Source organism: Rhinolophus sinicus, linkage group LG11 (genome assembly GCF_036562045.2).
Source record: "Rhinolophus sinicus isolate RSC01 linkage group LG11, ASM3656204v1, whole genome shotgun sequence".
NCBI lineage: Eukaryota > Metazoa > Chordata > Mammalia > Chiroptera > Rhinolophidae > Rhinolophus > Rhinolophus sinicus.
The window spans coordinates 5,810,281-5,828,459 of record NC_133760.1 but is presented as its reverse complement, the minus strand read 5'-3'; the positions used below and the strand labels follow the sequence as shown (position 1 = coordinate 5,828,459).

At 46.6% G+C, this 18,179-nt stretch overlaps 1 protein-coding gene across 4 annotated transcripts; it reads left to right on the top strand.

Moving 5' to 3' along the window:
- The first annotated feature begins 8,438 nt into the window (after nucleotides 1-8,438).
- On the top strand, nucleotides 8,439-18,178 carry FCGRT (Fc gamma receptor and transporter). Of its 4 annotated transcripts, none has more exons than XM_074316090.1 (7): nucleotides 8,439-8,525; nucleotides 9,323-9,409; nucleotides 9,773-10,024; nucleotides 10,145-10,420; nucleotides 16,489-16,758; nucleotides 17,513-17,629; nucleotides 17,859-18,178. In XM_074316090.1, exons 2-7 carry the CDS (start codon nucleotides 9,337-9,339, stop codon nucleotides 17,936-17,938), a joined length of 1,068 nt encoding a protein of 355 aa, XP_074172191.1. In that variant the 5' UTR covers nucleotides 8,439-8,525; nucleotides 9,323-9,336; the 3' UTR covers nucleotides 17,939-18,178. The 4 variants fall into 4 exon arrangements, with proteins under 4 accessions (XP_074172191.1, XP_019597184.1, XP_019597185.1 ...); XM_019741625.2 differs by having other exon boundaries at nucleotides 9,770-10,024; XM_019741626.2 differs by lacking the exon at nucleotides 8,439-8,525 and adding an exon at nucleotides 8,737-8,873.
- Nucleotide 18,179: the final 1 nt, after the last annotated feature.

The following is an 18,179-nucleotide window of genomic DNA, read 5'->3' as shown; positions in this document are numbered from 1 at the left end:
GACCCTAAGGGAGGGGGGGTATCTGGACTTGGAGGGAACTGAGGCTCTTGGAGACCCCCCACCACAGGTGTTTCCGTTTGGGGTGGGGCCACTGTGTTTATGACAACAGCCCAGCTCCCCTGTTTCCTCCCAGCGGTCGTTGGGGCGTCTCCTTGTCACCCCATCGTGTCAGGCTACCTAGTCACGGGTGGGGCTGGTGTCTGCTGTGTATTGGGGGACACCTCTGATGGGCCTGGTGGGTCGAAAAGATCTAGGAGAAAGACCCCTGGCCGGACAGTTCTCCTGTGAAGAGCAGGACAACACTGTATTTGCCCTTCTTAGACCCTGTGGTAACAATTAGATACAATTCTTAGGTCCAGATCACAACCTCAGTGCTCCTCCCTCTGCCCTCTGCCCTCTGCCCACCCCTTCTCCCCCTCCCATCCTCCCTCCCGCCTGCCTGCCAGACTTGCCCCCTCTGAGCCTTTGCACTGGCTGTGCCTTCTGCCTGGAACACTCTACCCCAGGTTCCACCTGACTCCCTCCCTCACTCCTTAGTCTCTAATGCTCACCAACCTCTTTCCACTTGGCAAAACCTCTGACCCTCCGAGTCATCCTGCCCTGCTTTATCGTCCTGTGTGGACAGGTAAAACCTATTTGTGATAGATTTGTGGACTTATACAAAATCCTGTACAATATTGCATATTCGTTTACCTGTTAACCACGGGAATCCGTGCTCCAATAGAGCAGGTGTCTCTGCATCCCCAGCACTTTGAACAAGTTGTAAGTGCTCCATACATGTTTAATTGAGTGAATTAATTTTGAAGTTAAATCCCCACATCCTCACAAGGTGGGCTTGACAAGACACAGAATAATCCAAAGCAGTGAACAGGAGCAGAAACCTCCAAATGTAAACATTGAAACCACTGGCACTGTTTTGAATTCTATTCCTGCCACTCATTGCTGTGTGACCTCCTCAACCAATGAACTTCAGTTGCCTAATCTGTAAAATGGGTTGTTGGCTCCCTGCCCCATTGGGAGGTTGACATGCTCACATGTGGTAATTGGGCAGAACTAGTTCTGGTAAGTGATACTTAGGGAAGTGTAGAGACCGGGCACACAGATGAGTGAGCAGGCACTCGAGGTCTCCAGGCTCCACAGGAATGCTGCTTATCAGCCTGTTCTGTCTGCTGGGGAGCAGTCAAGGCTTCTTGGCTTCTTGAGACACTGTGCATGGGAGCAGGCCTGTAGGACCTGCCAGATGATTTCTGTCATGGCACGCTCTTTGTTTTGCTGTACCTGCATAACCTTGCTTCTTCTCTGCCTCAGTGCAAAGCGCTACCTCTCCGGCTGGCCACCCGCGAAGACTCTCCCCGGTCAGTAAGTCTCAATAAACCTATGTCTCGCACTCAGCCACCTCGTGTGTTGTTTGGGCTCTCAGCTTCTCAGGCACAAATCTTGGAACAACTGGGACTGAGTCAAAAAGGAAGTACCGTATTTTGCTGTGTATAATGGGTTCCCATGTATAATGTGCTCCCCTGTTTTTGGCCCAAACTTTCAGGGGGAAAAATCTTTTGTTTTAATTTTTTTTTTAATTGGGGAAGGGGAACAGGACTTTATTGGGGAACAGTGTGTACTTCCAGGACTTTTTTCCAAGTCAAGTTGTTGTCCTTTCAATCTTAGTTGTGGAGGGTGCCGTTCAGCTTCAAGTTGTCCTTTCAGTCTTAGTTGTGGAGGACGCAGCTCAGCTGCAGGTCCAGTTGCTGTTGCTAGTTGCAGGGGGCGGAGCCCACCATCCCTTGCAGGACTCAAGGAATTGAACTGACAACCTTGTGGTTGAGAGCCCACTGGCCCATGTGGGAATCGAACCGGCAGCCTTTGGAGTTAGGAGCATGGAGCTCTAACCGCCTGGGCCACCGGGCCGGCTCCTGTTTTAATTTTTAATTCAAATTTTTATTTGTTTACATTTAGGTACTTGTTTTTTGTATTACAAAGGAATTTTAGCATTTATTTTTTAACATATTATGGTACAAGAAATTTTATATAACACATAATTACAAAACACAAGAACAGATACAAGGTACAAGAAATTTTATGTACTGGTAACAAATTTACGATATTTACGCATCATAGAAGGCCAATAACTCTTCATCGTCGCAAGTTTGTTGTAAGTTCAACGAAATCAATTATCATATTCCAGGGTATTATTTTGCATATGGACATTGTTATTGATTTTTAGAGTTACATTTTTAACTCATAAGCATAAATAAAAGAATTAAAAATATTTATATAGATATGGAATTAGTACTACCCTCACAAATTTAGCCCAAAAAGTGCACATTATACATGACAAAATATGGTAATTATGTTGGAGCCCTGAGCCTATTGTTACAGAAAGGCCTGATGGTAGTTGGTATAGCAGGCCCTGCTTCAGGCAAGCCCAGGACAAGAGTGTTTGGCAGGAGGCCCCAGAGGTCTTATATGGTGTGGAATACTGGGTTTATTATATAGCAAACCCTGGTGATTTGTCACGGGATCTTGAGTCTATTTTAGTGTGCTTCTGGAATGTTCTGTCGTATGCCTCTTGTAACAGGCCCCAGTGGCATTGCCATTTCACAGGGAAATTAGCTCCAGGCACCGTTTCATAGAAGGGCCCTGAGTTTACGAGGACAGCAGGCATCAGGACTATGACATGAAAACAGGGTGGCCCTTGGTATCGTAATGTATCATGGCTCTGCACTTATCGTAGCAGACCACAGGAAAATTCTGTTACAGCCAGACTGACAATGACTGTTGCAGTCCCCTGGGGAGTCCTATTAGAACAGGACATAGTTACATGGATTATAGTGGGACCTCAGGTCCTGTAATATTCCCTGTTGGTGGTTGCAGTACCTGGGTTACATGATAGCTGGCCCATGGGTATTATTTGTGTAGCAGCCACCTGAATTCATTTAACTGGTCCTGAGGGCTGTGAGGGGAGCCTAGGCAAATTAAATTGGAGTGACCTCTATGTGTGTGTGTGCACGCATGAGTGCGCAGACCTGCAGATCATTTCACGGTGGGTATAGACTCTTCTGGAACATTCTAACAGGACACCAATGCCATTCTAGAAGAGTTTTAGGGATGTAGCAAACCAGCCCAGGGTCATTCATTATTGCCATCATTCATTCTACAAATATTTACTATGCTGACTCTTGGGATGCAAGAGTGAGCAAGACAGATCCAGGGCTTGGTGTCTGAGAGCCTACTAGTATCTAGAGTGAACTGGAGGACCTTAACAGCAGCCTGGGATGAGCAGGAAGCATCTAGGGGAGTAAGTGTTACTTCTGTGCCCTACTATATGCCCTTTGCAAGCCTTGACTCACTTAAGCCTCTCTGTTGAGGAAAGCACAATTATCCCCATTTCACAAAGAAACCAAGGTTCAGAGAAGCCTACCTAGAAAAGGTAGGATTTGGTTTTGAACTTAGGTGTGATTGCCTCCCTGGGTCAGTAGGGGGCGCTACAGTGTAGGTGCAGAGGGAAGGAGTGGATGTTAAGGTGGCAATTCAGGAAGCATTAATCAGAGCTGACTGAGGCCATTTATGGTGCACGGACCCCAGCGGCCAAGGTGCCTTCGTGGGCGAGCTCCCCTCGCAGGCTGAGCCATTGCTCGAAAGGGACCTGTGTTTGGTTTAATGCTGTGCTTGAACCATCTTGAAACTGGAACAAGGGGCCCCACATTTTCCTTTGGCATTGCACCCAAAGGATTAGTAACTGGTCCTGCCACTAGGCAAGGGAGGGCATCCTCTGTGACTATGGTAGGCTAGATAATGGTCTCCCAAAGATGTCTACGCCCTATTCCCCCAAAACCTGTGAATATATGACTTTATAATATATGATAAAAGGGACTTTGCAGATGTGATTAATTTCAGGATCTTGAGATGGGAAGATGATCCTGGATTACCCTGGTGGGACAAATGTTATTATAACGGTCCTTATAAGAGGGATACAAAAGGATCAGAGTCAGAGGTATAAGGACAGACACAGGGGTCAAAGAGGAGAGAAGATGCTAGTTTTGAAGATGGAGGAAGAGTCCATAAGCCAGGGAATGCAGGTAGCCCCAAGCAGCTTGAAAAGACCAGGAAATGAATTCTCCCCGGAAGCCTCCAGAAGAAACCAGCCCTATGGACTTCTGGTCTCCAGAGCTGAAAAATAATTCATTTGTGTTGTTTTAAACCACTAAGTTTGTGGTAATTGGTTACAGCAGTCATAGGACACTAATAAAATGATCCAGGGCCCTGCAGATGGCTGCTGAAGCGGGATCCCAGGATGCCTGGGTGAAAACCTGCGGGAATTTTCCCAGAACCCCCTGTAGGACACTGATGTTTCTGGGGACACGGAATAGCAGGCCCTTGGACTCTAACAGGAACCTAAAGACTTCATGGTAGACCTAAGAGGCATTATACTAGGGTCCTGGCAGGACCCAGAGGGTTTTAGAGGGGACACCCCGAAGCCGTTTTAATTACATGAAGTAGAACTGCACCCATTTCAGCAGGATCCAGGGGACCTTCTGAGTGCTCAGGGGGGGAATATTGTAGGGTCTGGGGACATATTTTATCAGGAATCAAAGAACTCAACGGGCTATAGAGTGCTGAGAGGTGTTGAAGTGACAGCCGATGGGACATTGTAGCAGGACAAAGGACACCTAGAGGAGATATCCAGAGATGGGTAAAGAAGGACCTGAAGAACAGTTGAGCAAAACATAAGCATTACAGTAGGACCTGGGGCCTTAGAAGACGTGGGGACACTGGGAAGGCCCAGGGGCAATGCACTAACCTCCTGGGAGTATGGGGACAGGAACCCAAGGACTTGTCATCAGAGCTCTCGTGGCATTATTTTAAGGTCCTGGGCAATAGAGAAGAATCCTAGGGGTGTGTTTTAACCATTAGAGGAGGACCCAGGGCATCTATAAGGGGACACACAGAGCCATGGGGTGGGATCTCAGGGCCATTTTTTTAGTAGGGTCCCTTACGGTGGGGACCTCCAGGATGAGGGAGCAGCAATCTAGTTGGTCGAAGGGGCATGATAGCAAGTTCCTTGGAAATGTGGAAGGTTTCTTACAGGCTAGGAGATATTATAGCAGGTCCTGGAGGGTCTAATTGTTTCTTTTTTTCCTATTGAGTTTTCTCTCTGTATATCTATGTGTTTGTCTGTCTGCCTACCTACCTACCTACCTACCCACCCACCCACCCACCCACCCACCCACCTACCTACCTACCTACCTACCTACCTATCTCTTTGTGTCTGTTTATACATGTTTCATTGGACAGGGCCTGGTAAGGGACAATAATAGAGAGAACCCAGGCGTGGGTTTGGGGAGCCCCACTCAGCTTTACAACAAAAACTGAAGGAATTAAAACAGGTTTGGTGGCAGGAGCAGGGGCCTGGGGCTGAGGGCCCTCTGCGGCCATTCTGTGAGGTCTCAGGACTCATTTAGCAGGATCCCAGAGATGGGGTGGCCCACTCTGCGGGACATTAGTGGAGGCTCCTAAAGTTGTTATTGCTGTGTCTCAGGATACTCATAGGGACGCAAGGAGCATGGGGGTGGGGGCCTGAGATTATCAGGGACCCAGGGACAGGGTGGGGCCTCTGGCAAAGGTCCCGGAGGACTCAGGGGCACTGGAGTTCAAGTGAGTTATTACAACAGTCATGAGGGGTGCAATGGGGCCCTAGGGTGATGGTTTTCAAGCTTCAAGGAAAAGTATAACAGAGTCCTGGGGCACTGTCACAGGATATTGGGTACTTTATATCAGGGTCTAAGGAACATCATAGTAGGGTCCTGAGGGCCTTTAAAATGAGAGCCCAGGGGCTGCTGGAATAGTGTCTCAGAGACATCTGAATCCCAAGGGACATAGAAGGGACAGCTGGGCATGGCAGGTTCCTCAGTGTATTTTAGGAAAGAGCTAATGGTGCTGTAATAGGGCTCACAGGACATGAAAGTATGATCCTTCAGTGTCATTATACGCAGCCCCTTCGGGTGGGTCTATGAATATCCTAGCAGAACCCAGAGAGAATAACAAAAATCAACAGAGGTTCGTCAATAAGTCGAACACAAATTTACCATCGGTAGTGGTTCATTTCATGTGTCAACTTGGCTGGGCTGTAGTGCACAGCTGTTTAGTCCAACATTACTCTAGATATTTCTGTGAGGGCGTTTTTGGATGAGATTTACACTGAAATCAGTGGGCTTTGAGTAAAGGAAGCTGGCCTCCATAATGTGAGTAGGCCACATCCAATCAGCTGACAGCCTAAATAGAAGAAAAAACAGACCTCTCCCAAGCAAGAAAGAATTCTGCCAGCACATACCTTTGAACTTCATCTGCTAGATCAGCTCTTCCCAGTTCTTCCTGCTTTTGGACTTGAGCTGCAGCTCCTTCCTGAATTCCCAGCTTGCACACCACCCATATCAGATTTTCGACTCAGCAAGCCTCCACAATCATGTGAGCCAATTCCTTGAAGTAAGTGTCTTTCTATATATGTATATACACATCCTGTTGGTTCTGTTTCTCCAGAGAACCCTGACTAATACATCATATGACCTAGTAATTCCATTCCCGGTATATACCCAAAAGAATTGAAAACAGCTGTTTTAAAAAAACAAAAAACATACATAATGCTCATAGCAGCATTATTTATAATATCCAAAAAGTAGAAACAATCCAAAACGTCCATCAATGGATGAATGGATAAAGAAAAGGTGATAGATCCAAACAATGGAATATTATTCAGCCATAAAAAGGAATGAAGTTCTGATCCATGCTACAGCATGGTTAAATCTTCAAAACAATACGCTAAGTGAAAGAAGACAGACACAAAAGGCCACAATATTGTATGATCCCATTTATATGAAATGTGCAGAATAGGTAAATCCATAGAGACGGAAAGCAGATTGGTGGCTGCCAGGGGCTAGGAGGAGGAGGGGCTGCTTGATGAGTATGGGGTTTCCTTTTGGGGTGATGAAGAAGTTCTGGAACTAGACAATGGTGATGGTTTACAAAATTGTGACTGCACTAAATATCATTAAATGATAAATCTTATGTTTTGTGCATTTTAAAATAAAACAAATGAATGGAAGCAGTATAGAAGGAGTGTGGGCTGGGGGTGGGTGACTGGAGGGGGCCTCTAAGCCTGATAGTAGTACATTGGTGTGCCTTGGTATCTATGGGGGAATTAGTTCCAGGACCCCCCTGCAGATACCAATATATGTTACTACACTCTTATAAAAGTGTAGTAACATATATTGGGACTCTGTGCTGCGGAGGTCCTATCAGAAGACATTAAAGAACTACAAGGACTCATTACCCAAAGGCTTGTGGGCAATACTACACTTGAGGTCACTGTATAAAAGACATCCGTAGGGAATGAGGGTGGAAAAGCTTCAGAAATAGGCTGATTTGGGGCGGGCCTGGCGGCTCAGGTGGTTAGAGCGCTGTGCTCCTAACGCTGAGGTCGCCAGTTCAATTCCCACATGGGCCAGTAAGCTGCGCCCTCTACAGCTAAGATTGTGAACAACAGCTTTCCCTGGAAGCTGGGCTCCTGTGTGCTGCCCTGGGCCACATGTGCTGCCATGAGCCACTGGTGGCCAGCATGAGTAGCCCGCAGCCAGAGAGAGCTGCTGTGAACGGCCGACTGATGACAAGCAACCGACTGCCTCAGCCTGGGGGGCCAGGGGGAAGGGAGAGCACCCATAATACCAGCATGCTAGGGAGCTGTGTCCTACACACCTAGACTGAGAAACAACAGCTTGAACCGAAGTGGGGATAGGGGGAGGCAGAAAAAGGGGGAAAAAATAGGCTGATTTGAATTCATGGTACAAAACTTCAGTATAATGGTAGTTTGTCAAGTTTACTTCAGTTCACAATGTAAGATATTTCAAATAAATTCTTGTTCATTTTGCATGGAAAATTGATACTAATACTAGTCTACAGTTCTTTGCAGTTTTTGCTTTCGTGAAGAAATTATAAGCGAGGCACAGCGTTTGTGTTCAGGTTTGAAGCAACTTTAGAACCACAAGAAGTGTCTTTTTGGAGATGGGTGGCTTTCCAGTTTATTAATATTTCTGCCCTTTTGGTATTTGGGCAGATTTCATGTGTTGTCACCCCCTCTGCTTTATTTTACTTATTTATTTCTACTATACAACGCTTTATTTCTATTGATTAAATCATAATAGTTGTATAAAAGCTTTTGTTTTGCATTCATCACATCATTTGGTAGAAGGGGAATCTTTGTCCATTTTGCTTTGCACCAGCAGCCTGTTGTGCCCGTTCAGTATTTGGTGCATAATTGGACCTTGAATTAATAAATGTAAATAAAGCTTTTCATCTATAATGCTTTTATACAAAACTTTTTACTTTACAAAAAAAATATTTTGTTTAAAAAAAAAAAAAGGAACTGCAGGGGCACTTTAAGGCGACACTTGGGGGAGGGGTTCCAAGAAGGAAACACAGGATCTAGAGACCTTTCTTTGTAGCAGGAGCTAGTGAAGGCCTTGTGGAGGTTAAATGAGGTAAGAAGGGGACCCACAGAGACCTCCGAATTTTGCACTCTGATAGTGCTGGTTTCTATTCCCAACTTTGTCATGAATTCGCTGGCTGGCTGATACCCTCAAAATGAAAAAACAACAACAACAACAGAGAAAGAGACCCAAAAAAAACGACGAAAGTTTTCAAGAGAGCAGCAGAGACATATTCAGAGAGTCTGGGCCCAGGGCCTGGGGTGTGCCCTGCAGCTGGGGGGCGGAGTTGTATATTCCCGGAGTCGGGGAACAGTCTCCGGACAGGATGTGAGAGAGGAACTGGGGTCTCCAGTCACGGGAGCCAGCTGGGGCTGCAGGCGGGAAGGGATCGCGGCTGCTGTGAGCAGAGCTGGGGCCCGGGCCCCGAGGGGGACGGGCTGGGGTCCGGGATCCTGGGGCCAAGGGAGGAGGGTCTGGGACCCGGACTCTCGAGTCTGAGGGAGGAGGGGCTGGGGGCCCGGACTCCTGGGTCTGGAGGAGGAGGGGCTGGGGCCGGGACTCCCGGGTCCCAGAGAGGAGGAGGAAGAGGAAGAGGAGGAGGAGAAGGAGGCGGGGATGAGCTCCGAAAATGAAATTTCAGCCTATCCAGGCTCTGTAATTAATTAACCAACATGGATCAAATTAAGGGGTGAAAGTTCATTGAGGCGTAGGGCATTGTTGTCACTCTCCTGGAAGGAGCCGCGAACCCACACCCACAGGCGTCGGCGTGGTGGCGGAGCCCAGCGGAGCTGGGGGAGGAAGGCGTGGGCCGGGGGTCCGGAGGAGTCACGCGCCTCCTCCCGCCCCAGGTCTCCCTCTCAGGATGCGGGTCCCCCGGCCACTGCCCTGGGGGCTTTGTCTCCTGCTGTTCCTCCTGCCCGGGACACTTCGCGCAGGTGAGAGGTGCTCAGTCGGGGCTGCCGGGGCGGAGGGAGGTGCCACCCGCCAGAAAGGAGAGGACAAAGCGAAATCTGAGGTTTCCGTCGAGCCAACGTTTTCTCCTTCCCCGTGTTTCATTTGGTTTATTATTTTCTCCTCCTTCGCTCAGTGTGTCTGGGAAGCACCTGTTCCCCTGTCTCCAGATTCCTGTCCCCTTCTCTCTGAGTCTTTGTGCTCTCATAGCTGAGTCTGCCCACTTTCTCAGAGTCTGTCCCCTCTGTCCGGGGTCGAGTCGCTCCTCTCTCCGGGTGTCTCTCTTGCTCCCTGTCTAGGTACCTCCGGCCCCATTTGCTGCATTCACCTCTGTCTCTCTCCAGCAGACAGCCATCGCTCCCTGTTGTACCACTTCACCTCGGTGTCCTCCCCTGCCCCGGGGACCCCTGCCTTCTGGGTATCAGGTTGGCTGGGTCCACAGCAGTACCTGAGCTACAATAACCTGCGGGCCCAGGCTGAGCCGTACGGGGCTTGGGTCTGGGAAAACCAGGTGTCCTGGTATTGGGAAAAAGAGACGACGGACCTGAGGAACAAGCAGAAGCTTTTCCTGGAAGCTCTCACAGTCTTGGAGGAAGGAGGCAAGACTTGGATTCCTGGGTCTGAGGGCTGAGGACCTGGGGGCTGGACTCCTGGGTCTGACCGACAAGGGGGTGGGCCCCTGCTCCTGGGCCATGCTCACCTGTGTGTGGGTACCCCAGGTTCCTACACCCTGCAGGGCCTGCTGGGCTGTGAGTTGGGGCCTGACAATACCTCTGTGCCTGTGGCCAAGTTTGCCCTGAATGGCGAGGATTTCATGAAGTTTGACCCCAAGGTGGGCACCTGGGTTGGAGACTGGCCTGAGGCCAAGACCATCAGTGACAAGTGGATGCAGCAGGCAGAGGCGGTCAACAAGGAGAAGACCTTCCTGCTGTACTCCTGCCCCCAGCGCTTGCTGGGCCATCTGGAGAGAGGCCGTGGAAACCTGGAGTGGAAGGGTGAGCAACCTCCGGAAGAATCTCTTGACCCCAGTGGATCTCTCCATTCCCCATGGCCCCACCTTAGGCCTCGTCCTCTTCCCCAGCCTCCTGCCTGGCCTCCTGACTTCCAATCTCCCCCCTGCAGCTTATCCCCCACACATCCCAGAGGGTCTTTCTACCCCAGAGCTGACCCTGCTCCTCTCCTGCACACAGCCCTCCCATGGCTCCGAGAGCCCTCAGAACACAACTCAAGCCCCTCACCCTGGCATCGAGACCCCGTGTGGCATGGCCTCTGTCCCTCTCCTCAGCCTCACATTTCTCCATCTGCCCCACTCAGCCAGAAGGAATCACCTAGAGTTCCTTGAGCTCATGCCAACCCTCCCATTTCTTCCCTTCTGCCATTTTCCTTCCAGTTCCACTGGTGTCACAGCCAGGGAGATTTCTCTGGCCCATGAGGCTTTCACTTGCCTCTTGGGGCTCCCACAATGCCTTGTGTGACCTCTGTTACAGCACATGTCACTCTGAGCTATAATGATGTAGATGTTTGGGGAATTCTCAAGGGCTGGAATTACCATGTTTCCCCAAAAATGAGACCTAGCCAGACAATCAGCTCTAATGAGTCTTTTGGAGCAAAAATTAATATAAGACCTAGTATTATATTATATTACATTACATTATATTATATTGTAAGACCCGGTCTTATAGCAAAATAAGACTGGGTCTTATATTAATTTTTGCTCCAAAAGACACATTGGAGTTGATTGTCCAGCTAGGTCTTATTTTCTGGGGAACACAGTATAGCTCTTTTGTCCTCAGTGTCCCCCCTACCTTGCAATTCCAGCTGCCATCTCTGCCCTCAATACAGACCATGTTTTGAAATGTAAACGAGCAACCATCCTGCCATTTCTTAAAACAATCCAAATAGCTTCCCACTAGTCTTGGACTAAAACCCAAACTCTACTCTGTGGCCCACAAGCCCTGCATGGTCTGGCTGCTTTCCGCCACTGTAATTTCACAACATCCCTGCTCCAGTGACCTTCCCTCGATCCTCCAACATGTCTGATTCTTTCCCTCCTCAGGACCTTTGCACGTGCTGTTTCCTGTGCTTGTGATTGTTTTCCTTGGGATACTGCCATGATTGGGTTCTTCTCATGCCTTTAGGTTTGATTTTGGATGGGGGCTCTTCAGCAGGGCCCTCCCTGACCACCCTGACTAAAGTGTGCCCCCACTATTATTATTGTCATTCATGCCATTGCTTTGTCTATTCAATCATTACTATATCTTTAATTTAAAATTTTTTCTTATTGAGGTGTAACTTACCTACTTAACGTACATAGCTTGATTAATTTTTATATGTGCTCATGTACTTGCCCTCCGGATCAAGATCTAGAATATTTCCATCACCCCAGAAGATTTCCTTGTGTCCCCTCCCATTGCATACCCCCTCCCCGAAGGGTAACAACTAACCTGACTTCTATTACCACAGTGTTGCCTGATTTTGAACTTCATAGCTATGAGCATGTGCTTGTTTGTGTCTCGCTTCTTTCATTCAAGCTCGTGTCATGAGACTATTGTTCCGTCTGTCAGCAGTTTATTCTTTTTACTGCTGAGTAGTATTTCATTGCCTGGTTCATACCACAGTTTATCAGTGAATGGTTTATTTCCAGATTGGGGCTATTAAGGGTAAAGCTGCTATGAACATTCTCTTAAATGTCTTTTTTTTTTTTTTTTTTAAAGATTTTATTGGGGAAGGGGAACAGGACTTTATTGGGGAACAGTGTGTACTTCAGGACTTTTTTTTTTTTTTTTTTCCCCCAAGTCAAGTTGTTGTCCTTTCAATCTTAGTTGTGGAGGAGTCTGTTTAGCTTCAAGTTGTTGTCCTTTCAGTCTTAGTTGTGGAGGGCACAGCTCAGCTCCATGTCCAGTTGCCGTTGCTAGTTGCAGGGGGCACAGCCCACCATCCCTTGCGGGAGTCGAACAGGTAACCTTGTGGTTGAGAGGGCATGCTCCAACCAACTGAGCCATCCAGGAGCTCAGTGGCAGCTCAGCTCAAGGTGCCGTGTTCAATTTTAGTTGCAGGGGGCACTGCCCACCATCCCTTGCGGGAGTTGAGGAATTGAACTGGCAACCTTGTGGTTGAGAGCCCGCGCTCCAACCAACAACTGAGCCATCCAGGAGGCAGCTCAGCTCAAGGTGCCATGTTCAATCTTAGTTGCAGGGGGCAGAGCCCACCGTCCCTTGCAGGACTCGAGGAATTGAACTGGCAACCTTGTGGTTGAGAGCCCACTGGCCCATGTGGGAATCGAACTGGCAGCCTTCGGAGTTAGGGGCACGGAGCCCTAACCGCCTGAGCCACCGGGCCGGCCCCTTACATGTCTTTTGATGAATCTGTATTTTCATTTATTTTGACTAAACACCCATAAGTGGAATTGTTGTGTCATAGTGTAGGCATAAGATTAGCTTTAGTAGGTGGTACTAAACATTTTCTCACCAGTTTTATACTCTCATCAGCCATGTACATAAATTCCATTGGTTCACAGGCTTGCCAGAATTTGATGCTGTCTTTAATTTTAACCATTCTGGTGGGTTACGTGTAGTGGTATCATATTGTGATTGCATTTTTCATTTATCTGATGATAAACGAAAATCCGATAAATGATTTGATAAAATCAGATAAATGATTTAATGACTTGCTATGTTGAGTACTTTTTCACATTATTGGCCAGTTGGATGTCTCCACTTTTGGAGTGGCTTTTTGATTCCTTTATCCATTTATTTATTTATTTTAACATTTTTTATTGGTTTCAGGTGTACGAAACAACATAATGATCAGGCATTTACACCCCTAAGAAAGTGATAACCCCACCAAGTCTACTACCCATCTGACCTTGTATATAGCTATTATAATACCACTGTCTATATTTGCTATGCTGTATTTTATATCCCATGACTATATCCTTTACCCATTTTTAAATCAGAATTTTTGTCTTTTTTCTATTAGAGTTTGTTGTGTGTTCTGGATATGAGTCCTTTGGATATGTCAGATGGTTCTATTGGAAATAACTTCTCTCAGTCTGCAGCTTTTCACGTTCTTTTTTTTTTTTTAAAGATTTTATTGGGGAAGGGGAACAGGACTTTATTGGGGAACAGTGTGCATTTCCAGGTCTTTTCTCCAAGTCAAGTTGTTGTCCTTTCAATCTTAGTTGTGGAGGGTTCTGTTCAGCTTCAAGTTGTTGTTCTTTCAGTCTTAGCTGTGGAGGGTGCAGCTCAGCTCTAGGTCCAGTTGCCGTTGCTAGTTGCAGGGGGCACAGGCCACCATCCCTTGCGGGAGTCGAGGAATTGAACTGGCAACCTTGTGGTTGAGAGCCCACTGGCCCATGTGGGAATCGAACCGGCAGCCTTTGGAGTTAGAAGCACGGAGCTCTAACTGCCTGAGCCACCGGGCCGGCCCTCATGTTCTTAATGCAAACTTGCTGAACAAAAGTTCTCAGTTTTGATGAAGATCAATTTATCAATCTTTTATCTTATAGCTCTTGTTTTTCTTTTTTCTGTTTTTTTCTTTTTTTATTGGAGAACAGTGTGTGATTCCAGGCTTTTTTCCAAGTCAAGTTGTTGTCCTTTCAATCTTAGTTGTGGAGGGTGCAGCTCTAGGTCCAGTTGCCGTTGCTAGTTGTAGGGGGCACAGCCCACCATCTCTTGTAGGAGTTGAGGAATCGAACCGGCGACCTTGTGGTTGAGAGCCCACTGGCCCATGTGGGAATCGAACCGGCAGCCTTCGGCATTAGGAGCAAGGAGCTCTAACCGCCTGAGCCACGGGCCAGCCCCTATTCTATAGCTCTTTTGTGTGTTCTCTTTAAGAAATCTTCCCTCTCCCAAAGTATGAAGGTATTCTCTTATGTCTTCTTGTAGAAGCTTGATTGATAAATAGTTTTCATATTTAGCTATATGATCCATCTTGAGTTAATTGGGTATAATGGTATAAGGAAAGGGATCGAGGTTCATGTGTCCCTCATGGATATCCAGTTGACCCAGCATCATTTGTTACAAGAGCTTCATCCCCTCTCCTCCACGGAATTGCAGTGGAGCCTTTTTCCTAAATTAGGTATGGATCTGCTTCTTGACAGTCTCCTCTATTCCACTGATCTGTTGGATTGAAATTGAGCCACTACCTCACTCTCTTGATTAATGTAACTTTGTAGAAAGTTTTGATTTCTAGTAGTTAAGTTCTCCAGCTTTATTGTCTTGGTTATTCTATGTTATTTGCATTTCTATGTGCATTTCTGCTTGTCAGTTTCTGCCAATAAAAAAAAAAATCCTGTTGGTATTTTGATAGTAATTAAATTGTATCTATAGATCAGGTGTGGAGAATTTACATCTTAACAATATTAAATCTTCTAACCCATGAATACAGTATATCCCTTTACTTGTTTAGATATCCTTTAACTTCTATCAGTAATAGTTTGTAGTTTTCCATTTAGACGTCTTGCACCTCTTTGGTTAAATTTATTCCTAAGTATTAGACATTTTTTGATGTTTCTCTAAGTGGTAATTCTAAAAACTTCATTTTCTAACTGTTTGTAGCTAGTGTATAGAAATACTGTTGATGTTTATATACAGAGGGTGCCAAAAAAATGTATACACATTTTAAGAAAGGAAAAAATTATTAAAATTGTAATACTCAATATATACTGATAGCAAAAGATGAATACAAGTCATGTGTATACATTTTTTTGGCACCCTGGTATTTCCCTTGTACCCAGAAATTTTGCTTAATTCACTTATTTTTGTTAATTTTTTAGAGATTATTTTGCATTTGTCATCTTTGACATGTTTTACTTATTTTCTTTTCCTATTTTAATGCTATTTTTTTCTTATTGCACTGGCTAGGATCCCCAGTACAATGTTGAATAGAGTGGCAATAATGAACATTTGTATTCTCAAACTCACAGGGAAAGCATTCAACTTTTTACCATTAGTATTAAGTGAGTTACAGATTTTTGGTTGATTTCCATTGTCAAATTAAGGAAGTTTCTTTTCAACTCCTGGTTTGCTAAGATTTTTGGTTTTGTTTTATTTTTTTATTTTGAGTGGTGCTGAATTTTATCAAATGACTACTTGCTTTTTTATTTTTATTCTAATTGTGTGAGTTATATTAACCAACTTTCAAATGTTAAACCAAGCTTGCTTTCCTGGAACAAACTTCACTTGATCATAATGTAAATTGTTTTATATTAACTGCTAATATTTTGTTTAGGGATTTTGAGTATTTTCATGAAAACAGACTCAAAATTAAATTCCATTTCTTGAAGTTATTCTGGCTTCATAAAAAGTGCTGGGAATGGTTTCTTTTTTTTTCTATTCCTTGGAAGAATTTGTGTGAGAGTAGTATTATTGCTTCTTTAGGTTTTTTTTTGAAGAATTCACCAATGATGTCATCTGGACCTGGAATTTTATTTGTTGAAAAGTTTTAAATTATGGATTAAACTTTTAAAATAGCTATTGTACTACTCAAGTGTTTAATTTCTTCTTTTGTCAGTTTTGGGAAGTTGTATTTCTCAGGAATTTGTCCAGTTCATTCAAATTTCAAATGTGCTGGCATGAAATAGTTCATGATAGCTCTCTTAACTGTCTTTTTAATGACTATCGCGTCTGTCTTATTTTCCCTCATCACTACACTTTCAGAGTCTGTTTCCCTTTCACTTATTTGTACACAAATATTTGTCTCTCTCTCCTCATTAGAACATAAGCTCTATGAGGACAGGGACTTTTGTCTGTCTTGTTTACTGTTGTGTTCCCAGTGCCTAGAAGAATGCCTGGAACATGGTAGATGCTCAGTACATGTCAATTGTAGGAAGGAATGGATGAGAGATGGATACCCTCAGAGTGGATAGGTTGGGTCCCTGTCCCCTTCGGAAGGTCCTTCCCCCTTTACCACTATAATCTTCAGGCTCAGCACAGTGCAAGGCACATGGTGGGGCTTGCTGGGTAGAAGGGAGGGAATGGAGGCCACTCTATGTCCTTATCCAGCCCCACACTGGGAGGTTTGTTGGCTTGGTACTTAGACTTGTCTGCCTGTTTGTCTGCAGAGCCACCCTCCATGCGCCTGAAGGCCAGACCAGGCAGCCCCGGCTTTTCTGTGCTCACCTGCAGTGCTTTCTCCTTCTACCCGCCCGAGCTGCAACTGCGTTTCCTGAGGAATGGGCTGGCAGTTGGCTCCGGTGAGGGCAACCTTGGCCCCAACGGCGACGGCTCCTTCTACGCTTGGTCTTCTCTAACAGTCAAAAGTGGTGATGAGCACCACTACCGCTGCCTGGTGCAGCACGTTGGGCTGTCACAGCCCCTCACTGTGGAGCTAGGTGAGGTCCCCCTGGGTGACGATACTCTCTGTTTGTGGTTGCTTTTCGTCCCTCTGCTGCAGTAATCCTTCCTGAGTCTGACTACCTTTCACCCCTCTGTTGTCAGTCCTCCTTGAGTCTAACTGCCTTGTGCCCTGCTAGAGCCAATTCTTCCACAGCCTTCGGTCCTGTGTTGCTTATCATCCCTTGCCTTCCATGCTGCTGCTGCTGGCCTCATTGAGTCTAACCACCTATTAACCACTATGGACAGTCCTCCCTAAGTCTGACCACCTTCTGTTCTGCTTCTGCCAGTCCTCGCCAACACTGACCATTTACTGCTTTGGGTCTGATTTACTGCTCTGTGCCTGCCCCATCTCTCCGAGTTCTTTTTTTTTTTTTTTTTTTTTAGGAGGGCGCAGCTCACAGTGGCCCATGTGGGGATCGAACCGACAACCTTAGTGTTATTAGCACCATGCTCTAACCAACTGAACTAACCAGCTAGTCCCCTCTCCGAGTTCTAATACCATCCACCCTGCTGCTACAGGTCCCTTGGCCAGTGTGACTGAGACCGCTCTTGCTATGGCTGGTTCTTACATCCAACCTGGGGGCATTCTGTCCAGACCCAGAACACCGGCTGATTGGCCTTTCCTCTGTCCACACGCGTTCTCCAAAACTTGGTGCTGGGATCTCTGAGTTTGGGAGAGATTGAGAACTCCCAATCCCCTGTCCTGGTGGAGGGTCCATTCAACATCTCACAGCATTTCTTTGTCTGCAGAATCATCAGCCAAGTCCTCAGTGCCAGTGGTTGCAATTGTCGTCAGCTTCTTACTGCTCCTAGCAATGGCTGCAGGAGGAGCTCTGCTGTGGAGGAGGATGCGGAGTGGTTTGCCAGGTATGGGGAAGTGGGAAGAGCCTCAGAGAGAGTGATAGAGACCCCAAAAGAGGGGGTCAGAGATCTAGACAGACGTGGGGAAAGAACTGGAGCGGGTAAACAAAGACTCGGAGACAGAAACCCACAGAGTAGGACAGAGACTCACACACACGCACACACGTGTGGGGAGGAGGGGCAGAGACCTAGGGGATTTCAGAGATTCCGACCTGCCCCCTTTCTCCTTCCTCAGCACCTTGGATCTCTCTCCGTGGAGATGATGTAGGGACCCTCCTGCCCACTCCTGGTCTCTCCAAGGATGCTGACTATTAGGACATAAAAGCCTTCTCAGCAACTGCCTGATCGTCCCCCATCCTGGCTGCTACCAGCTAATGTAGTCAGGTCCCTTTCATGCTGTGAGACCTCCTGGAATCCTGGTATTTTTGAGCCTCCAGAAAGAGTCCTGGGCCCGATGTCCTCCCTCTGGACTTCTCCTGTGATATGCCTCAATTTCCCCTCCTGATATATATGACTCTTTTCCATCTCCACATATAACATGAGTATGGGCCCGAAT